This window comes from Lepisma saccharinum, chromosome 3 (assembly GCF_977018435.1).
Source record: "Lepisma saccharinum chromosome 3, izLepSacc3.1, whole genome shotgun sequence".
Lineage (NCBI taxonomy): Eukaryota > Metazoa > Arthropoda > Insecta > Zygentoma > Lepismatidae > Lepisma > Lepisma saccharinum.
In genome coordinates this window covers 107,552,388-107,573,182 of record NC_139231.1, presented here as the reverse complement: position 1 = coordinate 107,573,182, position 20,795 = coordinate 107,552,388, and the positions used below count along the sequence as shown (strand labels likewise).

Below are 20,795 nucleotides of genomic sequence, written 5' to 3'. Positions count from 1 at the left end.
TTCCACACGTAGGAATAATGAAAATTTTAGGTTTGCTCGCGATTCTCCACCGATAAGATAAGCAGCCCACGTGACAAAATGTCTGGCTAGACTTCGTTTCTACCACATCTGCAAACTGACCGACGTGCAATGACCGTAAACACGATGACGGGGAAATGAACAACCATTTTAAGCAGGGTTGAACCAATATCACTTCGAACCGATGCTCATACCGATAACGATACCGATGCTTGATAATTAAAAGTTTTAATTATCAAGCATCTATCGGTATCTGCCCAGTCCTAATTTTAAGTTAACCCAAAGGCAAGAGTGAGTACCTCGTCACTCAGTTCTAAACAATATTAGCATTTATTTTTCTCTCAGTGCTTAGAAAATTATTTTTTAAATATAACCTAGTTATATTTACATCGACCAAAAAGTAGCTGTCGTACAGTTATCATTTGAGAAAGTAATTCATTACAGTTACTTTATTATTTGTATCTCACATATCATGTTTCATGTATGAATTGCAATGTTTTTTCCTACTATACCTATGCAGATGAAGTAGACTTATTAGGGGATGATATAAATACAATTAAGAATAATGCTAAAATATTTTTCAAAGCAGCTAAAGAGATAGGTTTGGAAGTTAACAAAGAGAAAACTAAATACATGTATATGCTTACAGGCCGAAACCAAGTGTTAAGTAATAATCAAAATCTAATTATTGATAACAACTTGTTTGAACCAGTTTACAAATTTAAATACTTAGGAGTAATATTAACAACTGAAAATTATATTAAAGAGGAAATAAAAATTCAGGAAATGCGTTACTTCTCTCTTCATAAACTTTTCTCTTCTAGTTTAATATCTAAGAAACTAAAAGTTAAAATATACAAAACAGTAATTTTGCCTGTAATATTATATGGGTATGAAACTTGGTCCCTTACATTGAAAGAGGAACATAAATTGAGAGTATTTGAAAATAAGATCCTTAGGAAAATATTTGGACCTAAAAGGGATGAGGAGACAGGTGAATGGAGAAGGTTACATAATTTGTATTCATGTCCAGATATTATTAGAATAATTAAATCAAGAAGACTTAGGTGGGCAGGCCATGTGGCACGAATGGGAGAGGAAAGAGGAGTTTACAGGATTCTTGTTGGGATACCTGATGGTAAGAGACCTGTAGGAAGGCCAAGCCGAAGATGGAGGGACAACGTTGAGATGGACCTAAGGGAAATCGGTAGGGATGGAAAAGAGTATATAGATCTTGCTCAAAATAGGAAAAGATGGAAGGCCTGTGTTGCTGCAGCCATGAACCTTCGGGTTTAAGAAGGCTAGAGAGTTAGTTAGTTAGTTAGATCAACCCTTTCAATTAACATTAATTTTCAATAACCTTCATTTCAAGTATGAAAATTATAGAGATAATCAAACTCAGAGTAAGTCCCTATATTTGAAACTGAAAAATAACTTCTTATATATTTACATTGCATGTGAAAGAGTCGTTTGTTATTCGCGTGCCACGGTTTTTCCACCCTCGTCTTAGAAGGTTTATTTGCAAGGATTTTCGCCCTCCTTCATGTAATTTTCATTAGCGGTTTATTTGCGGACTTGGTCAGGAAGAGGAGAGGCATTCAATGGCGACTGCCCACTCACAAGATTCCAGACCGCGTTATTAATTTCGCATCCTTTGAACTTCCCCCTACATTGGCACCGCAAATAACCATAGAATTAAGACGAGAGAGGGTCACCTCAACCGCCTGATTACCTCTAATGTTGAACTGGGGAGTGCGGGAGCTTTTTTTTTTAAAAAAAAAATAATCCAGTAATCATTTTGGAACCTTCATCAACATACACCGCGGTTCAAATATTACAACCGTTAGCATCTTTCGTTAATAGAAAATGTCAGCAACCTCATTAGAAGTTAGACTCCAAAGACGTGCAGTGGTAAACTAATCTGTGCGGTAAGAAGTTTCGCAGTCAACACAGCAACACTGGACAAACTCTTACAGTGGGATGCACAGGTAATGTTCGGGAAATTGTCCGTGACTATTTCCATTAATTTTTCTCGTGTGTCTTCTCCATGCATGTTAATACAGACATTGCCAGCAGCTTTTTTGTTAGCGTTTTGCTTTACTTAATTGAAGCTCTTGTTGCGTAAAAAAGGAAAACAAACATGGCGATAGACAATTTCTTTTATATGTATGCATCCCACCATACATTCGCCACGGTCAGTGGCGTCGAATTGGCTCCAAAACTGTGGGGACAAGGTGCCAGAACTGGGGGGAGGACAGTTTACTGTACCTTGTTAGATAAGGTTTAGCATAGTGCGGGGGCAAAAGTGGCAAAAAGTGGGGCAGTTGCCCCCCACGCCCTCCCTAATCGCCGCCACTGGCCATGGTCCGTCCCGCCCTTCGACTTGTGACGTCACAAAAATGCCAGTGTGTTAATGCTAAGAGAGATCTTAAACTAACATGCCTATAACGTAACAACGAATGCATTGACCCTGACCTCCGAAGACGGAGGGCGGGACTTGTGTTGGATAAGTTGTGCGATCAGTTATACCGTCTCAGTCATAACACAAGCAACAATCAACATCGTGTTCTGACGTAAACGAGAAATGCCTTCGTTGTTAGGTTTAGTTCTCTTGGCATAAATTGCTGCCCTTTTATCTGGGTTTCACCAATAAGGTATTATTTATACTAAGAGAACTAAACTTAACATGCTAAACCTAACTAAAGCAACGTTTACACCGGGATTGCTAACACATGTCACCAGCAAATGTTGGCAACATTTCGAAAAACGCTTGTGAATTTGTTATCAACATCTCATGTTAGCAAAAAATTTCCCGTGTTGGCAACAGAAATTTTGTTATCCACAAGAAGTCGGTAAAGATCAAAGAATGTTAGCAACATTTGTTACCAACACATGTTAGCAGGGCCTTTTCGATGTTAGCAACATTTCCCCCGTTTCCCCTCCCGCCACCATCACGCTAGTGACAACCAACCAGCAAGTGCGAGGTGTGTTTGGTTTTGTAATTTATTTATCATGGAAAATCTTGTGAGTGAGATGGAGTGGTCAAAGGATCAAGTGCTGAACTTAGTTGAATTGTTCCGCGAGAAGCCTGTCCTTTAGGACAAAACTTATCCACAATTTAAAAGACAAAAACTAACAGGTCCGCTATAATTAGCTCTTGCCCGCAGTGAAGGTCTCACCCATCTTCTTGGTCTTCTCTGTTGCGCCAAAATGACACATGCTGTCACAGAGAGTACAACTTCACAGTCCGCATCTTGCAGCCAAAATGTTAACAAAAGTTATTAACCGTTGTTGTTAACCGTGTTGGTAACAAAAAGTTGATAACATTTGTTGGTAACAACAATCGGTGGAAACGCGGCGTAACAACGAAGGCATTCCGCACCGATGTTGGTTAGTACAGTGGGATCCATGAGTATTGCCGTGCAAATTGTCCATCACCATGTTCGTGCACTTTATTTGACCCAATAAGAGCCTCAAGAATTAAAAGAAAACTCAAAACAAACTGTTGACAACTTCTGCACCAGCATACATTAAAATGCATCGCTTAAAAAAACATAGGCTGTAAGAAAAAAATTAATAAAAATAGTCATGGACAATTTGTAGGGTAATACTCATGGATCCCACTGTACCAGGTGATCAAAAGGTAAGTGTGCACCTACACTGTGCTTCATTACGCAATGAAAAACTTCCCCTTCTTGATGGTTGTTGGTACCCAAGGACATGGACAGTTGATTAGTAAGACAGTCATTGTTGTCAGTCACCCATTGTTGTCAGTCACCCATTGTTGTCAGTTACTCATTGTTGTTTCTTCAGTTGTTTCTTCGGAGCGTAATCTTGCAAGGCGCGGAACTGTTAGTCTCTGAACCACTGGCAATACTCAACACGCTTGTCGTGGCCCCTTTCTTCAAGATTTTGCACTACTGTTATTTTGTATGGGTGTAAATGTAAGTGCTTTTTCAGTGTGGTTCTTACGCTGCCGTACGACACACTCACTTGCTGTGACAATTTACGAATTGACTTCTTTGGGCTTTGCCCTATTCTAATCGAAATGTCCTTTACCCGTTCTGCGACATTTATCGATCAACCGCCGCACTGCATTACGATGTGGTGGATCTGTATCAGGAAACCTTTCCATAAACTTATTTCGCACTTCTTCCGTATATTCACCTCCATGTCGAAGGACGTGTTCCACCAAAAACAAAACACACGAGCTTCGAGTAACAAAACCACGCTTTGCAAGATCACGCTCCGAAGAAACAACTGAAGAAACAACAATGAGTGACTGACAACAATGAGTGTCTTACTAACCAACTGTCCATGTCCTTATGTACCAACAACCACCAAGAAAGGGAAGTTTTTCTCTGCGTAATGAAGTATGGTGTGGGGTGTACAGTTACCTTTTGCTCACCCCGTACTTGTGTTATGAGTGAGACCCTTCGCCCGAAATTCGCTTCTTTACACAGCATTTTTATCCATAGTGTAGTTTGACCGACGTTAGAGAATAGAGAAAAATGCTGTGTAAAAATAAGCGAATTACTGAGGCTAGTGTACAGTCAACGGCAAAGATAAGAGAAGGCAAATTGTCCATCACTATTTTCATTATTTTATTTTACATCCCGAGTAGTTTTAAAGAATGAAATTCTGTACATACGAAGGGGATGCTGTTCTCTGCTTCTTGGGTGTTTTTTTTTTAATTTCAATTCATGATCGTCACATTATGGAAAACAGACTGAATGAATATGCTGATAGACAATTCGCCTAGTATTTTGTTTTGCCGTTGGGTGTACCAACAGCACACAAGCTAGAAAGAAGACACTCACAATATCTTTTCCTGGGCGCTGGAAGTTCCTGATCCGGGTGCTGGTACTTGGTCGTTCGCGCGAAGTGGAATGGCGCCACCGCCCAAGGGGCTCTCAAGTCGACTTCTCCGTGGATTAGTCTTCCTGGAGCCGGACGGTAACGTTGCTCCGGCAAATAGGCCATCACCAGCGGTACCATCAGGACCACAATCAGAACAGGGGCGTCTGCCTTCATTCTGGAAAGATTCATTCATTCTAAAATAACTGTCACCGTTACCTTTAACTTAAAAAATAACTATAAGTTACCTTTGCAGTTACTTTATTTCAGATACAATGAAACTCATATAACGTATTGCGTGCGTAATTTTTTAAATTACGACCATCTAAAACTGAACATAATTTTCATTAAATTATCATCCAACTCAAATTAATCCTTGCACCTGGAATAAAGATATGTCGCAAGTATAACGTAACACTTCTAGCAAATTATATTTTTGTTCATTGTTGTTAAAACGTACAATATATGTCGAAAATATTAAATAATGGTGATACGGTCACTAGCGGACGCAGGATTTTTTCGGAGGGGGCTGGAATTGTAAATGTGGATAGTTGCGTTCTGGGAGAGGGGGTTAAGTATTTTTTTTAGGGAGGGGCCAGATCTCATATATACATATGAGAGAAATTACAAAATAACGGAAATACTTGAATGTTTTTTTTAAGTATTAGCTTTTATTAAATTCATGCTATCTGTTTATAATTATCAATAAGATTTCATACTTATATCAGTCTTGCATTCGTGTGATATCTTTATTTTGTATGTTGCCAAGTCCAGTACCCAGGATTTCTTTAAGGTGAGGAGGTAGATCGGAATATGTGAAACAAAGAGAAGATCAGAAATGGTGTGAGGTTGATTGAATTATGTTATTTTAGATTGCTTTTCTGCCAAGTTTGTCTAATCGCGAAGACGAGGAGGAGCGATTATATGATGAATTGATGAAGGATACAAACAACACCTACGCCCAGGCTGGGATTCGAACCAGGAACCCCTTGCGTTTTGCTAATCACTCCACCACGGTGGTCGGGGAAATGCTGTTGTAGTATTAGATGTGACCTCCAATACTATGTAAATATTACAGCTAGAGATAAACGTACAGTTGCAGAGTTGCAACTTATGGTCCAAAGTAACAGAAAAAAATCAACTCATCGTCACCCCCTCCCTCTTCCCAACGATCAGCCCCACTGCCACTTACAAACAAATGTGTCACACAGCGTACAGCTTAGTGCTTATTGTTTACATTCAATTCTCCGAAGTATTCAATTATTTTCCCCAATTGAACAATGTTTTCAAATTTCCTTTAATTTCTTATGCCAGCATCATTGAAAAGTCATAATAATTCTATGTTTAGAAAATAATATATTTATCAATTAAATGTTGCGAATTAGCAATTATTATTACAATAAAGAACATGTCAAAATGTGAAGTAACAAAAATATAAAAGAAATTTTAGTATCACGATTGCAGTTAATTTCGAATTCGAAGGAAGTCGGGACAGGGACATAAAAAGTAATGGACTGTCCTGACTAAATCCGATGCCTGGTAGCCTTGCATCAATGATTATAAAACTTGATTATAAAACTAAAAACTAACCAATATTGCAGACTAGACTTCTACACAGCAAACCCATTAATTTATGCAAGAAGAAACTTTAAATGTTTACAAATTTGCAAAATCGTAAGTTATTTATGTAGCTTTTTATAGGTTCACATTTAAATATTTCATGGTTCGGGGGGGGGGGGTCCCTATGGACCCTCCCCTGTGTACGGGCCTGCCAGTGGATATGATAGAAATTGCTTCTTAGACGTTGTGTTGACATATAGTTGATTTGGTGCTCCAGAGATGTCGTCACTGAGCTTCATGCAGATATGACCACATCCGGTATACAGTATGTAACATTGTTATTCGTACCCCTAGAAATTCCGAGGAAAAAATGTCATATCTACTAGTAAAAATAATCATTTTCATATAAGGTCCTCCCCGATGGCGCAGTGGTAGCGTCCTCGCCTTGTAATCAAGGGGTCCCGGGTTCGATACCCGGTGGAGGCACAAGTGGTTCGGATCCCACTTTAAACTGTAGGTCCAGTCCCGATTAGCCTTACTGTGCATAAAGTGGACTTAAAACAACAATTCAATTCAATCATTTTCATATGTACATGGAAAGTAATGTTAATGAAGGTTTCACCAACAAATGTCAATAAAAATGTATGTTCAAAGTGCATAAATAGAGCATTAAATTTGTGTGAAAAGAGAAAAATACCCTGTTTCATGCAACATTGTTATTCGTACAGGCAAGAGTTTCAATCTTCCTCGCATACAGCGCCACCGCTTTTTAGGCGATTTCGTGCAGTTTGCAACTTCGTAACAAGTTTGAACATGCAGGTGCGCTCCCCGTCAAGCGGAATGCTGGCGTAGGTATTGTTGTACCCCTATCATCTATCTATCAGCGTGTTCGAAATGGCAAGGTGAAGGAATTTAGTTCCGATCTGAAGGATGTTATTATAAATTTGGCTCTTAGAGGTTATTCGTTAAGAAAAATTGGACAAACAGTCAATAAATCACACTCCACAGTTCAATACATAGTAAACAAATTTAGAGAGGAAGGTTCAACACAGAATGTGCCAAAAAAAACCAAAAGAGAGACGGTTGAATAAACGTGATGAACGCTTAACTTTAAAAAGAGTTCGAGAAAACCCCCGACTAAGTGTTCCTCAGTTCCGACCGTTAGTTAACAATGTTGCTGGCAAGATGATGTCCGATCAAACTGTCCGACGTGCCTTGTGGAAGCATGGATATCATGGCAGAATACCACTAAAGAGTTCGTATGTAAATAAGGTGAATCGCAGAAATAGACTTTCATTCGCGAAAGATCACATCCACAAGGGGCAGGAATTTTGGGATAGTATCATATGGTCAGACGAGTCCAAGATTAATATATACGGGTCAGATAGGATAAATAGGGTCTGGAGAAAATCAAATAAAGACAGTGATCACATTAACACAGTTCTAACAGTTAAACACGGTGGTGGATCATTAATGATTTGGGGCTGTATGTCGTCCAAAGGTGTTGGTACCATCCAGTTGATTGATGGTATCATGGATGCATATGTCTATTTGGACATATTGAAGAACAATGTAAAGCAGAGTGCCCAAAAAATGGACATGCCGCCTATCTACAGATTCCAACAAGACAACGACAGTAAGCATAAGGCGCGAGTTAACATGAATTGGCTAATATGGAATGTGTCCAAACTACTACAAACACCAGATCAAAGTCCAGACTTAAATCCCATTAAGCATTTATGGGCAATTTTAAAGAGGCGAGCCCATAAAGCAGTCGTCAAGTCCAAACAAGAGTTGAAAACTGTTGTGCAAGCCGAGTGGAATAAAATAAGCTCTGAAACATGTCGGAAACTGGTTAATTCTATGAAGAATAGGTGTCAAGCAGTAATTAAGGATACGCATCAAAGTATTAGAACTGTCAGTCAATTTGCTCTGAATATATACTTTTTTCTTTTATATTATTAAGTGTACGAATAGAAAAGTTGTACAAAAAATGGCATGTTTCTCTTTCAGTTTCATTTAATTTATTATTGTCATTGGTTATACACAATTTGGGTAAGATTTTATGTTCCTAATGATATTAGTTATTGAATTGTAAAGAAACAATTTCAAAAGAGTGTATTTCCTTTCAGATATTAAAGCATTTTCTTTGAAAATCCGTGTGTACGAATAAGAATGTTACATACTGTAGCTATCATGCCAAGTTAATGCTAAATTCAAAATGTGTGTTCTTTGCTAATTATTTACAAAAAGATTGTAAAGTAAATTATTGCTTTGTAAAACATTTCTCTTGTAAAATGAAGAATAACTATAATATATTATCTTAACTACTAATTTACAGGGAAATCTTAGTGGTTTACTACACGTTTTTCTTTGAAAGTAACTGTTACCTGGCTCCAAGCTCTTGTTCATAAAACGCCAAATGAAGATAATATAATTCAAAGATGTCTTGCTTTGAATTTAAATGTTTGGATTTTGTTATTATGTAAAATGATATGTGTCACTGTATTTTCAATGTAACGAATGAAAACATTATATCATCATTCGTTAACCCTCTCTTTCACGAAGAAAAGAAATGTATTTATATGCGCAGGAGGTGGGGGAAGAAAAATGTCACGAAAGTTGTTCCGGGTGAGTGGTAAAAATGGGAGTCTACGGAAAGGATTTTGTTCTCCCGAAGAAACCGATATTGTAACCGTATTGTTAAAGTGACGTGTAAAATTAGTTGGATTTTCTAATGATCAGTTTTCGTGTTCCATGAAGGAAGATGTTACTTCAAAGTGAACAAACTGTGATTCAAGTGATGCTTGTTCCTGTTTAAAACTCTGCTTATCGAAAATGAATTATCTCCACTCAAGAATTAAATCTCAGCATGTAGATTCTTAATTACAGTTGATATTGATATGACCATTCATTGAAGTTGTCAGTGGTGTGTTACTAATTGAAGAATTTTTTTAGCGTAAATCCTTCATTTGTGTACAAATATATCCTGATCTTCTTGACGAAGATTCTGAAGTGTGTGTGTCACGTGATCTACATTTCTTTCAACACTATTATTAAGACATCAATGGAATCCACTTGTTAACTGACAGGTATTTCGAATTATCATAGAGAAAATTAATTAATCTTGTGATTCAATAAGCCAATGTTGTTATGATAAAAGATTGAGCATTTTTGTAGTATCTAAAGTGGAATAAACTTTAACTCTATCAAATAATCATATTTTAAGCTCGATGCTCTGGAACTACTGGTTAAATCATACTTCATTGTGGTTATCATATAATCATTTTTGTAGTAATTTATGACTTATTTATCGGACACATTGATTTATTGTTTATGATGTGAATGTAAGTATAATTGAGTAATGAAAATATTTCATTACATGTTCAAGTCAATATTTTGAACAAAGCTACATTTAATTGAAATAACAAATAGTTTATTTTGAATTTTCTATCCACATCTAACAAATTCATGTAAAATCAGTTCAGTATATTATTATTACTTCATTTTATGAGTTAATTATCTCACATACATGAAGTAATAATAATATACTGAACTGATTTTTCATGAATTTGTTATACGTGTGTAGATATATTTGTGTGTGTGTGTGTGTATGTGTGTGTCAGTTAACTGCAATTTTATATTTATATAAGGCTTGCGCCTACCCAGCGTCGAATAACATGGGTACCTGGGGGAAACCCTGGGGGGTAAAGGCGGTCAGGGGCGTGGTGCTGATCACATCACCCCTACTCACGAACGGATCAAGAAAGTGTGGGGCGTTACCCCCGCACACCCTATACGCCTTCATGGCGTGGTGCTAAGCACAGGGGAACATTTTACTTTTTTTTACTAGAAACAAGAAGTGTTTTAGTTTTAATTTCATGGAATTATAATAATTATCTATTTCCATTACAGAAGGTGCGAGTGATGCAAATATATGATAATTAAAGATTTAATTCGTGACGTGGTAAATTTTAGTATAAGCGAGTCAGACAAATATAACTCATTGTATGTTATTTTCATAATTGTGCATCTAAATAAATTAAAAGTTTGTGGTCATTTCCATTGCTGACAAAGTTCTTTTTGGGGGTATTTTAAACTAAACAGAATTTTTTTAAAAGGAATATACGAGAGTTCATCAATTTATGAACAAATTTAGTTGTTACATGGGTTTGGAGTTCTCGACTGAAGTAGATGAGACAAGGCTTATCTACGCTACCTGAGAGAGAGAGAATTAGTGCAAATTACAAGATATTCAAAAAATATACTAGAATTGCAATTTAGTTCTATTCGTTATTGATTTTACTACCGTTTAAACATCCAGACTGCCCTACTATTGGAATCACTCATAAGAAAAGTAACTATTTCAATTACTCGTTGCTTAGAAATGTAACTATTATTTTTTAACTGCGTTGCAAGCAGTGGCGTGCCCAGGATTTTTGAAAGGGGAGGGGGGTGCGTATACGTTTTTTAGTAGTCAGCCCCAAATTGACATATTTTCCTGCCTTTGATGTTCTTCTTTTACGAATACTGGGCCGAAGGGAGGGAACGGGGGTTTATGACCTCCACCAATCACCTCTTCGTTACTCCACTGGTTGCAATTGTTCTTTCCAATCACTTGATAATTAGTTTGCTGAATTTTGTATATTTCATTATTATTTTCGTTCGGGGAAATTAATTTCACTTGATTGCAAAAACTCTGGTGAAGTTTCATAGCGGTATAAATGTTTATTTGAGGCATTAGTGCATATTTGGCCTTAATGTGTACATAATTGACCTATTTTGTTCTTTGCATTAAGAGTAACCTACATAACCTGATCCTGTGCACTAGTTGGGTCAAGGACACGGGAAAACTGGCAAGTGTTGTCATGATGGTCGAGAAAACCAGCCTCCTACTAGTCAGCAATATCTAAAAGAAGTGAGTCGTATTTCCAAGTGTCAGCTATAGCACCAGAGCATGATTCTGTTTACACGACATCTGCGTGAGTAGTATGATTTGTGGTATTATAAACTCACTTATAGCGTAGAAAAGAAGAGGTCATTTGATTAAACAGCCCGATTTGCCCACACTTAAAATTATGTCAAGATGCCCATATTCCCCAATTCTTCAAGTGTGATATGTTCTTAATTCTAAGAATTTTGAATCCTAGTGTAGAAAAGAAGAGTTCATATGCCCCGATTTGCCCACACTTAAAATTATGCCAAGATGCCCATATTCCCCAATTCTTCAAGTGTGATATGCTCTTAATCCCCAAGAATTTTGAATCCTAGTGTAGAAAAGAAGAGTTCATATGCCCCGATTTGCCCACACTTAAAATTATGTCAAGTACTCATATGATTTTATTGTTTATAGTGTGTTATTCTGTCAAAATCCTAAGAATCTTGAATTCTAGTGTAGAAATGAAGAACTCCCCTCAGACAGATTTGCCCATGTGTGTAAAAGCTACATCTCTCAGTTTGTTGTCCATAAACTTGTCAAAAATATGCCCTCTTGATATTTTTTTTGGCTACACTTAAAACTAAGGCAAAATGCCACACACACACACACACACACCTACACACACACACACACACACACACACACACACCCACCCACACACACACACACACACACACACACACACACAAAGCACATTGTTGAACCCAACTGATATTTTTTATTAAGTATAGAGTTTTGATTTGAACCCCAAGAAATTTTATATGAATACCAAAGCCAAAAATATTCACACACATACACACACACACACACTAAATATACAAAACACACTGCTGAACCCAACTGATATTTTTTTATTAAGCATAGAATTTTGAATTGAAGCCCAGGAAATTTTATATAATAAACAACAACAAAAATGCCGAATCAAAAATATTGTAATCAATGCAATGAGAATATATCCAGCCCCAATTGGGTTAAGCACCAAAAGAATTGTAATCCAGATAAAAGCAGAATTCTCACAAAAATATGCCCAAAATGCCATAGAAAATATAACATGAAATATTTCTCTTATACTTGTTCTGCACAGTCATCAACATTTCCAAACAAAATTGATTGGAAATATTTGTGTGATTGCCCTGTATAACTTAGATTGCAAGGCCATATTTTGTAATTTTCTAGACCAGGAGCTAGACCCTGTGCACCAGAAACAGGCCATAAAATGCCTCTCCACAAATTATGTGAGCATCATGGAGCACACAATACACTTTACAATTTTGAGAATCTCAATTTAAATTCAGGAACAAGAGATTTGGATTTGATGTATCTGGAAATATCTCTTTTTTTTTTTCAAAAAATGTTTGCATCTTGAATCAACCTGCAAACAATATTACATGTTAGGCTGGGCTATCTCAACAGCAGAGGCATGCAGCTTAGTGGTTTCCCGCACTCACACTCTGTAAATACATTCCTTGATTTTATTATCCTATTAAAGCACCCAATGCTGCAATTTTTAAATTTTTGCTGAAGAAGATACATGATTATCTCAGTCATGTTCAACATCTGAGAATTGTATGCATCAAAATATTGCAGGTGATGATTAAAATCTGCACCACTATACAACATTCCACTATCTGTTGTAACAAATTCTGCCTTTTGGAACCTATCCAGATGCATCACCAAAAATCTAAAATGTTTCCAGTTTGAGCTCTGATTTGGAAGAATCTCAAAATCATAGAATCTCCCCACACTTGCATGATTTGAAAACCATCCTCCATAATAGGAAAAATCAATATAATAATAAAAAAAAACAACAAACTGTCCCACAATTCTCCTTCAAGAATTATACTTGTGGCACTCAAAATCAGTGATGTATTTCAAGTTTAGATATTTGAAGCTTTGTGTGCTGTTCAGGGCCCAGTGGAACTCTGTTTCATTATTGATTGAAAATAAATCATACTCTGAGAGTGTTGAGAATCTAATTTTGAAATCAGGAAGAAGAGATTCAGATCTAATATATTTTGCAACATCTCTTCTGTCAAAAAATGACATGAGCATTGATTCTATTGTGCACCTACACAATTGTGGACAGCAATCATGTAGATATAAACAGAAATTGTACATGGCTCTGTGTACCTCCCGATCAGAATTTGAGGTTGAGATTTGAAGATTGCAAAAAATTGCAGTTTAAAGGTTCAAAATATCTCAAATCATGAAATTTTATCTTCAAACTCAGCAAATACAGAATAATCTCATTTGCATTTATGACCCCTGAGATATATTTTTCCCTTCTAACAAAATCCGCACCAGAAAACACCAAGCCTGTATCTGTGGTTACAAATTCAAAATCATCATAGGATTTCAAATAAGTATCATAATTTAAATGTTTCCAGTTCTCAGATATGTCAAATGGGATATGAAAACAATACATTGATTCAAAATATTTTGTTTCGAACCAATAATTTTTTCTGTAACAATCATAAAAACCTACAAACAGCCCAACAATTCTCCTGTGCAACAGATATATGTATTTTTCCTTCTTGCCCAACAATCCCAGATGTATGCATCCAAATTCATGGTCACTGTCAAGCACCCACCTAAATTCTGTCTCATTTCTAACTGCAAACACATCATATTCACATAAATCGGAAAATGCAAGCTTGAACCTTTCCAACAGTGATTCCGATTGTATATATTGTGACAAATTCCTTCTCTCAAAAAACATTGCAACAAGTGCTGTGTGTTATCTTTCTAAAACAATGACACATTCAAAAATGCAATGCTGTAATTTTTTAAGAGCATGCCCAACACTATGCTTAATAATATTGTTCCTTTGTTGCTGATAATCCCGATTTATTTCCAAATCACACTGCCCGGGTTACATGTTTGCTGAACAATATTGCAAAATTGGAACTGTAGCAACTATGTATGTATTATTGAGAGCTTAGATAATTGTTCCCCACACCTGCATGTTTCATTCCAAGAGGTTTTGTCTAGGCACAGTGCAAGGCACTTACTGCTGCAATTTCTGAATTTTTGCCTTAGAAAATACAGAACAAGCTCATTCAGGCATTTGTGCTTTAAATACCCAACAAGATCCGGGTGGAAATCATCTGCACTGAACAAGTGCCCATCATCTGTGGTCACAAATTCAATATTCCTATTAAACAGATTGGGATTGGAAATTATTCTGTTCAAAAATTTAAAATGCACCCAATTTAAGCTCTGATCAGCCATGAGCTCTAAATTATAATCTTCATACCTATCACAACAATTGCTGTACCAACATTCATCAAACAATTTCAACCTGCAGAAATAATAATAGCTCCCAGTGTGGTGATGCACAAACAATCCACAAATTCTCTTAAACTTGTTGTACATAAATTTTTCAAACTTGCTTACATCCTTCAGTGACAAGTATTGAAAATTCTTGTCACTGTTAAGAACCCAGTGCATTTCAGTCTTATTCTGAACTGCAAACAAATTATACTCGGACAGGTTCAGGAACCTAAGCCTAAAATCTTGAACAAGTGATTCGGATTTTATGTATTTTGAAATTCCCCTTCTGTCAAAAAAATTCTGCATTATGACAAGCTTAGTGGCAATGTGAACAATTCCCTGTCACATTGGCATGTATTTTGTATGTTGTGCGCTTCAAGTGACAGGCATATGCATTCATGCTCACAATTTTTAAATTTTTGCCTAAACATATACATTAGAATCTCACTGAAATTTGTATATTTTGAAAATTTGTTCATGCCTGGCTTAAAATCTTCAAGTCGATACAAATTGCCCTCATCTGTGGTGACATATTCAATATGATTCAGGGGTAGAGGTACAGAAATTCTGTTGGTGATATTATAGTGGATCCAGTTTAGACTCTGTGGCATAATTATGTCTATTCTGTACACAAAACAATTCTCATTGCAATTGTTGTACCAGTAATCATCATACATTGCAAATCCACAATGCCAATAATAATACTCTACAGAATAATGCACAAAAAATCCAACAATTCTTTTGCATGTATTGAACATGGATATTTCAAATCTTATTAGGGATTTCAGGGACAGGTAGTGAAAGGCAAAATCACTTGAAAGCACCTATTGCATTTCAGTTTCATTCCCAACAGAGAACAGGTCATGCTCGGACAGATTCAAGAACCTAAGCCTGAAATCCCCAATAAGTGATTGTGATTTGATGTATTTTGAAATTGCTCTTCTGTCAAAAAAATTCTGCATATTTAATAATTACACACTGGCATGAATATGCAAGGAATAGAATCATGAAAACCCATTACTCAATGCATTCCGATACAGCCTCATTGTTTATGATTGTTGCAAATTTTGAGATGAAACTGTTTTTATGTAATTCAAGGCCCATCAAAGGTATTACACAGTGAACAATTACAGTGTCACTTGTTTCATCCAAAACAATATTGTATATGAGATGGGGTAATACTCAGAGAATCCAGATAATCTGATTCTGATATTTTCCACCATTGTTCCTATATAAACGTTTCAACGTATGTTCAACATGTTCAACATGTTGATATCAGAATCAGATTATCTGGATTCTCTGAGTATGACCTGTTTGCAGTTTGCAATGAAACAGAGATGCAGTGGGTGCTTAACAGTGAATTGCCTTTTCACTACCTATGCCTTAAATATATAAGCAAGTTTGAAAAAATTGTGTACAATAATTAAGGCAGAATTGCTGGATATTTTGTGAATTTTTACACAGATGATTACGGGTATTATTTCATGCTCAAAGTGTTTAGGAATCACTGGTGGGGAAAATGCTACAATTTGGTTTCAGAGCATGGGATGAGGATTGATTCATATCCAAGCTTGAATTGGATGCATTACAAATTTAGAATATCTACAATTTATAATGATATTGAATTTGTCACAACAGATGCTGGCCATTTGTATAGTGGGGATGATTTTGATCCTGATTGTGTGTGGTACTCTAAACATATAAACTTGAATGAGATTATAATGTATTTTATAAGACAAAAATTCAAAAATTGTGATTCTGATTGTATTGCAAAAATTCTAGGTGGGAATAATCTTAGCAGAAGATGCAATTGTGGGAAACAATTGTGGGAAACAATTATTTAAATTAAAAATATTTCCAGACACAGCAGAAACAACAGACACAGCAGGGACAGCAGGGAGTGCAGAAATAGAGCAGAAACAGGATTGAAGGTATAGAATGAATTTTTTGTTCCCAACATATTGACTGTACAGAATAGTGAAAGCCTAGATATAAATATAACCCATAGATATTCTGTTGCCCCCACTTGCAAGATGTCTGAAGATTATATTGTAAAATATATAAACAATCAGTATCTTGTCTACAGAATATATGAAAGAAATGCAAGAGATTTTTCAGATAATTTTCATCACAGAACTGTTTGTTTTGAAGAGAACCCATATGTCCCCACACAAATTATGCAAGTGAGCATCATAGATGCATTGAATACAAATCAACAACTTGTCAGCATCCTGGGGAATTATGTCACAGAGATAAGCCTTGTAGATTTCAAAATTGTTGTTAAAATTTCAAATAAAGGCACAAAATGTTATGTCAACAAGATTTTCAGACCTGAGCTAAGCACATCCCTCAGCAGTGAAGGGATCCTCAGGTTCTGTGACAACATTGTGAGCCCCCCTGAAAATAAGATCAATCTGTTCAAGCTCAATACCCACAAATACAATCAGTTGCTCAGGTATGTATACTCTGAGGTTGGGTGCTATAATGATTTTTATGTTATGGCCCTTGTAGGAACAACAAAAATATATTTTGTAGAATTTCAGGACAAAGCACCTGATAATATCATCACATATGAATACATAGAGAATATAGGATATGCATTCATCAAAAATTCCAAGACCTCAGCAGAAAAATCTAATTATATGAGCTCTATCAACTATGTTGATTGTTTCTCTACAAAAATTATATACAATTCAGAATCTGTAAATGCCATTGTTTCATGCTACCTCCTTTTCAGAACAGCAAAAAATAACACCGAGAGGGTTCTTGCAGTTGAGTGCTTCATGCAACTTGACAGATTGGAATATATTAAATTGAAAAAATTACCCCATCTCATATACAATATTGTTTTGGATGAAACAAGTGACACTGTAATTGTTCACTGTGTAATATCTTTGATGGACCTTGAATCACATAAAAACAGTTTCATCTCAAAATTTGCAACAATCATAAACAATGAGGCTGTATCGGAATGCATTGAGTAATGGGTTTTCATGATTCTATTCCTTGCATATTCATGCCAGTGTGTAATTATTAAATATGCAGAATTTTTTTGACAGAAGAGCAATTTCAAAATACATCAAATCTAACTAACTAACTAACTCTCTAGCCTTATTAAACCCGAAGGTTCATGGCTGCAGCAACACAGGCCTTCCATCTGTCCCTATCTTGTGCAAGATCTATATACTCTTTTCCATCCCTACCGATTTCCCTTAGGTCCATCTCGACCTTGTCCCTCCATCTTCGTCTTGGCCTTCCTACTGGTCTCTTACCATCAGGTTTCCCAACAAGAATCCTGTAAACTCCTCTTTCCTCTCCCATTCGTGCCACATGGCCTGCCCACCTAAGTCTTCTTGATTTAATTATTCTAATAATGTCTGGACATGAATATAAATTATGTAGTTCTAAATTATGTAACCTTCTCCACTCACCTGTCTCCTCATCCCTTTTAGGTCCAAATATTTTCCTAAGGATCCTATTTTCAAATACTCTCAATTTATGTTCCTCTTTCAATGTAAGGGACCAAGTTTCACACCCATATAATACTACAGGCAAAATTACTGGTTTGTATATTTTAACTTTTAGTTTCTTAGATATTAAACGAGAAGACAAAAGTTTATGAAGAGAGAAGTAACATGCATTTCCTGAATTAAGCCTACTTTTTATTTCCTCTTTAATATAATTTTCATTTGTTAATATTACTCCTAAGTATTTGAATTTGGAAACTGTTTCAAACGAGTTGTTATCAATAATTAGATTTTGATTATTACCTAACACTTAGTTTCGGCCTGTAAGCATATATTTAGTTTTCTCTTTGTTAACTTCCAAACCTATCTCTTTAGCAGTTTTGAAAAATATTTTAGCATTATTCTTAATTGTATTCACATCATCCCCCAGTAAGTCTACATCATCTGCATATGCTAACAACTGAGTCACACCATTTAATTTTAGTCCTTCTTTAGTTTCGTTTACCTTCCTAACAGCATATTCTAAGGCAAAATTAAAGAGCAATGGAGATAATGCTTCGCCTTGTTTTAACCCATCATGAATTGTAAATTTGTCAGACATATTAATACCCACACGAATTTTACTTTCTGTTTCACTGGTGCATATTTTTATCATACTAACAAGCTTCTTAGGTATTCCAAACTCTACTAATATATTATATAATTTATCTCTTTTGACCGAATCATATGCTTTTTTGAAATCAATGAATAGCTGATGGACATTTTGATTATATTCCCACTTTTTTTCAAGTGTCTGTCTGATGTGAAAAATTTGATCTGTAGTTGATCTGCTACGTTTAAATCCACATTGATAATCACCTATAATTTCATTAGCATATGGGGTTAGTCTTGTTAAAAGAATGTTAGATAATATTTTATATGTTGTTGAGAGTAGAGAAATTCCACGGTAATTATTGCAGTTCATTTTATCACCTTTTTTAAACACAGGAACAATTATGGATTCTTTCCACTGTTGAGGGATTTCTTCTTTATTCCATATTAAACAAATTAATTTATGAATTTGACATATTAATGAATTTCCACCATATTTAATTAACTCAGCTGGTATTAAATCAATGCCAGGTGCTTTGTTATTCTTTAGCCTTTTAATAGCATCTTTAACTTCAGTCAAGTTAGGTTCTGGAACTAAAGGTTCTGCTGTGTGGACTTCATTTACTTCTGATTTATCTCCTACATGGACATTTAAAAGGTCACTAAAGTAGTTCTTCCATCTATTTAGAATATCGCTTGGGTCAGCTAGAAAATCACCGTCTTTATCTTTTATCAAGTTTACTTTAGGTTGCCACCCCTTTCTAAACTCATTTACACCTTTATATAAATCTCTGATATTTTTATTTTTGCTGTTTGTTTCAATTTCGTTAATTTTGCTTTTCAAGTAATCTCTTTTTTTACTTCTAAATGTGCGGTTAACTTCTCGCTTTATTCTATTATAATTGTTTAGATTTGTATCATCAGAGTTATTTAACCACCTAAGTCTAACCTGATTTCTTATTTCTATTAGATTATGACATTCATTATCAAACCATGGCTTACTTTTTCTCGGTTTATGGTATCCTATACTTTCTATAGCTGCTGATTCTATTGCATTACGTATGTGCTCCCAATTCTTATTTACGTCTGTTTCATTTATATTTTCATCATCATTTAAATCCTGCAAAACATCAAATCTATTTGACAGTTTAATTTGGTAATCTTTCTTAATTCTTTCATCAGTAAACTTTCCTGTATCAAATTTTATAAATTTAGATTTTGTTGCTTATGATTTATCACTGAGAGTCTTTCTCTTAATTTAGCAATTACTAAATTATGGTCACTGGCACAGTCAGCACCTCTATGTGTACGAACGTCAATTATACTAGTATGCCTTCTCCTATCAATGAGAATATGATCTATCTGATTATGAGTTTTACCATCTGGAGAAGACCAGGTATATTTATGGATATCTTTATGTTTAAAAGTGGTACTTTTCACAATTAAATTCTTTGAGGTTGCAAAAGTAATCAATCTTATACCATTATCATTACTTAATTCATGAAGACTTTCTTTACCAATCGTGGGTTTAAATGTCTCATCTTTGCCAATCTGTGCATTACAGTCACCTAACAGAATTTTCATATCATACTGAGAAAATTTATCAAAGACCTGTTCTAACTCTGTATAAAAATCATCTTTAGTATTATCATCTTCATCTTCCGTTGGTGCATGTATGTTTATTAAAATAATTTTACACCACCTACACTGTAAAACTGCATATGATATCCTATCATTAATAAATTCTACTGTTTTAAGAGCAGAGATAATTCTATTATTTATGAAAAAGCCTGTTCCAAAATTATGATTTTCAGTACCACCATAGAAAAAAGTAAAATTTTTAGTTTTACAATTCCCTTCTCCTGGCCACCTAACTTCCTGGACAGCTACTACATCTAATTTATACTTAAGTATCTCATTAACTGTACACTGAAATGCCCCAGGCCGGTAAAGACTCAGAACATTCCAGGTGCCTAATTTAATATCCTTATTCCTAACGTAGATCTTATCCTTAGTCCAGGGACCTCCCAAAGTAGTCCCCACCCGGAGATCCGAACGGGGGACTATTTTACCTCCGGAATATTTTACCT

General features: G+C 35.7%; 1 protein-coding gene across 1 annotated transcript in view; it reads right to left on the bottom strand.

Moving 5' to 3' along the window:
* Nucleotides 1–20,795, bottom strand: part of LOC145985286 (uncharacterized) — a 111,406-nt gene that overhangs the window by 2,270 nt on the left and 88,341 nt on the right. The window contains exon 2 of the mRNA XM_083119114.1: nt 4,839–5,053. Within this exon, the coding sequence (XP_082975240.1) occupies nt 4,839–5,052 (214 nt within the window). The 5' untranslated portion in view covers nt 5,053. The remainder of the gene's footprint in view (nt 1–4,838; nt 5,054–20,795) is intronic.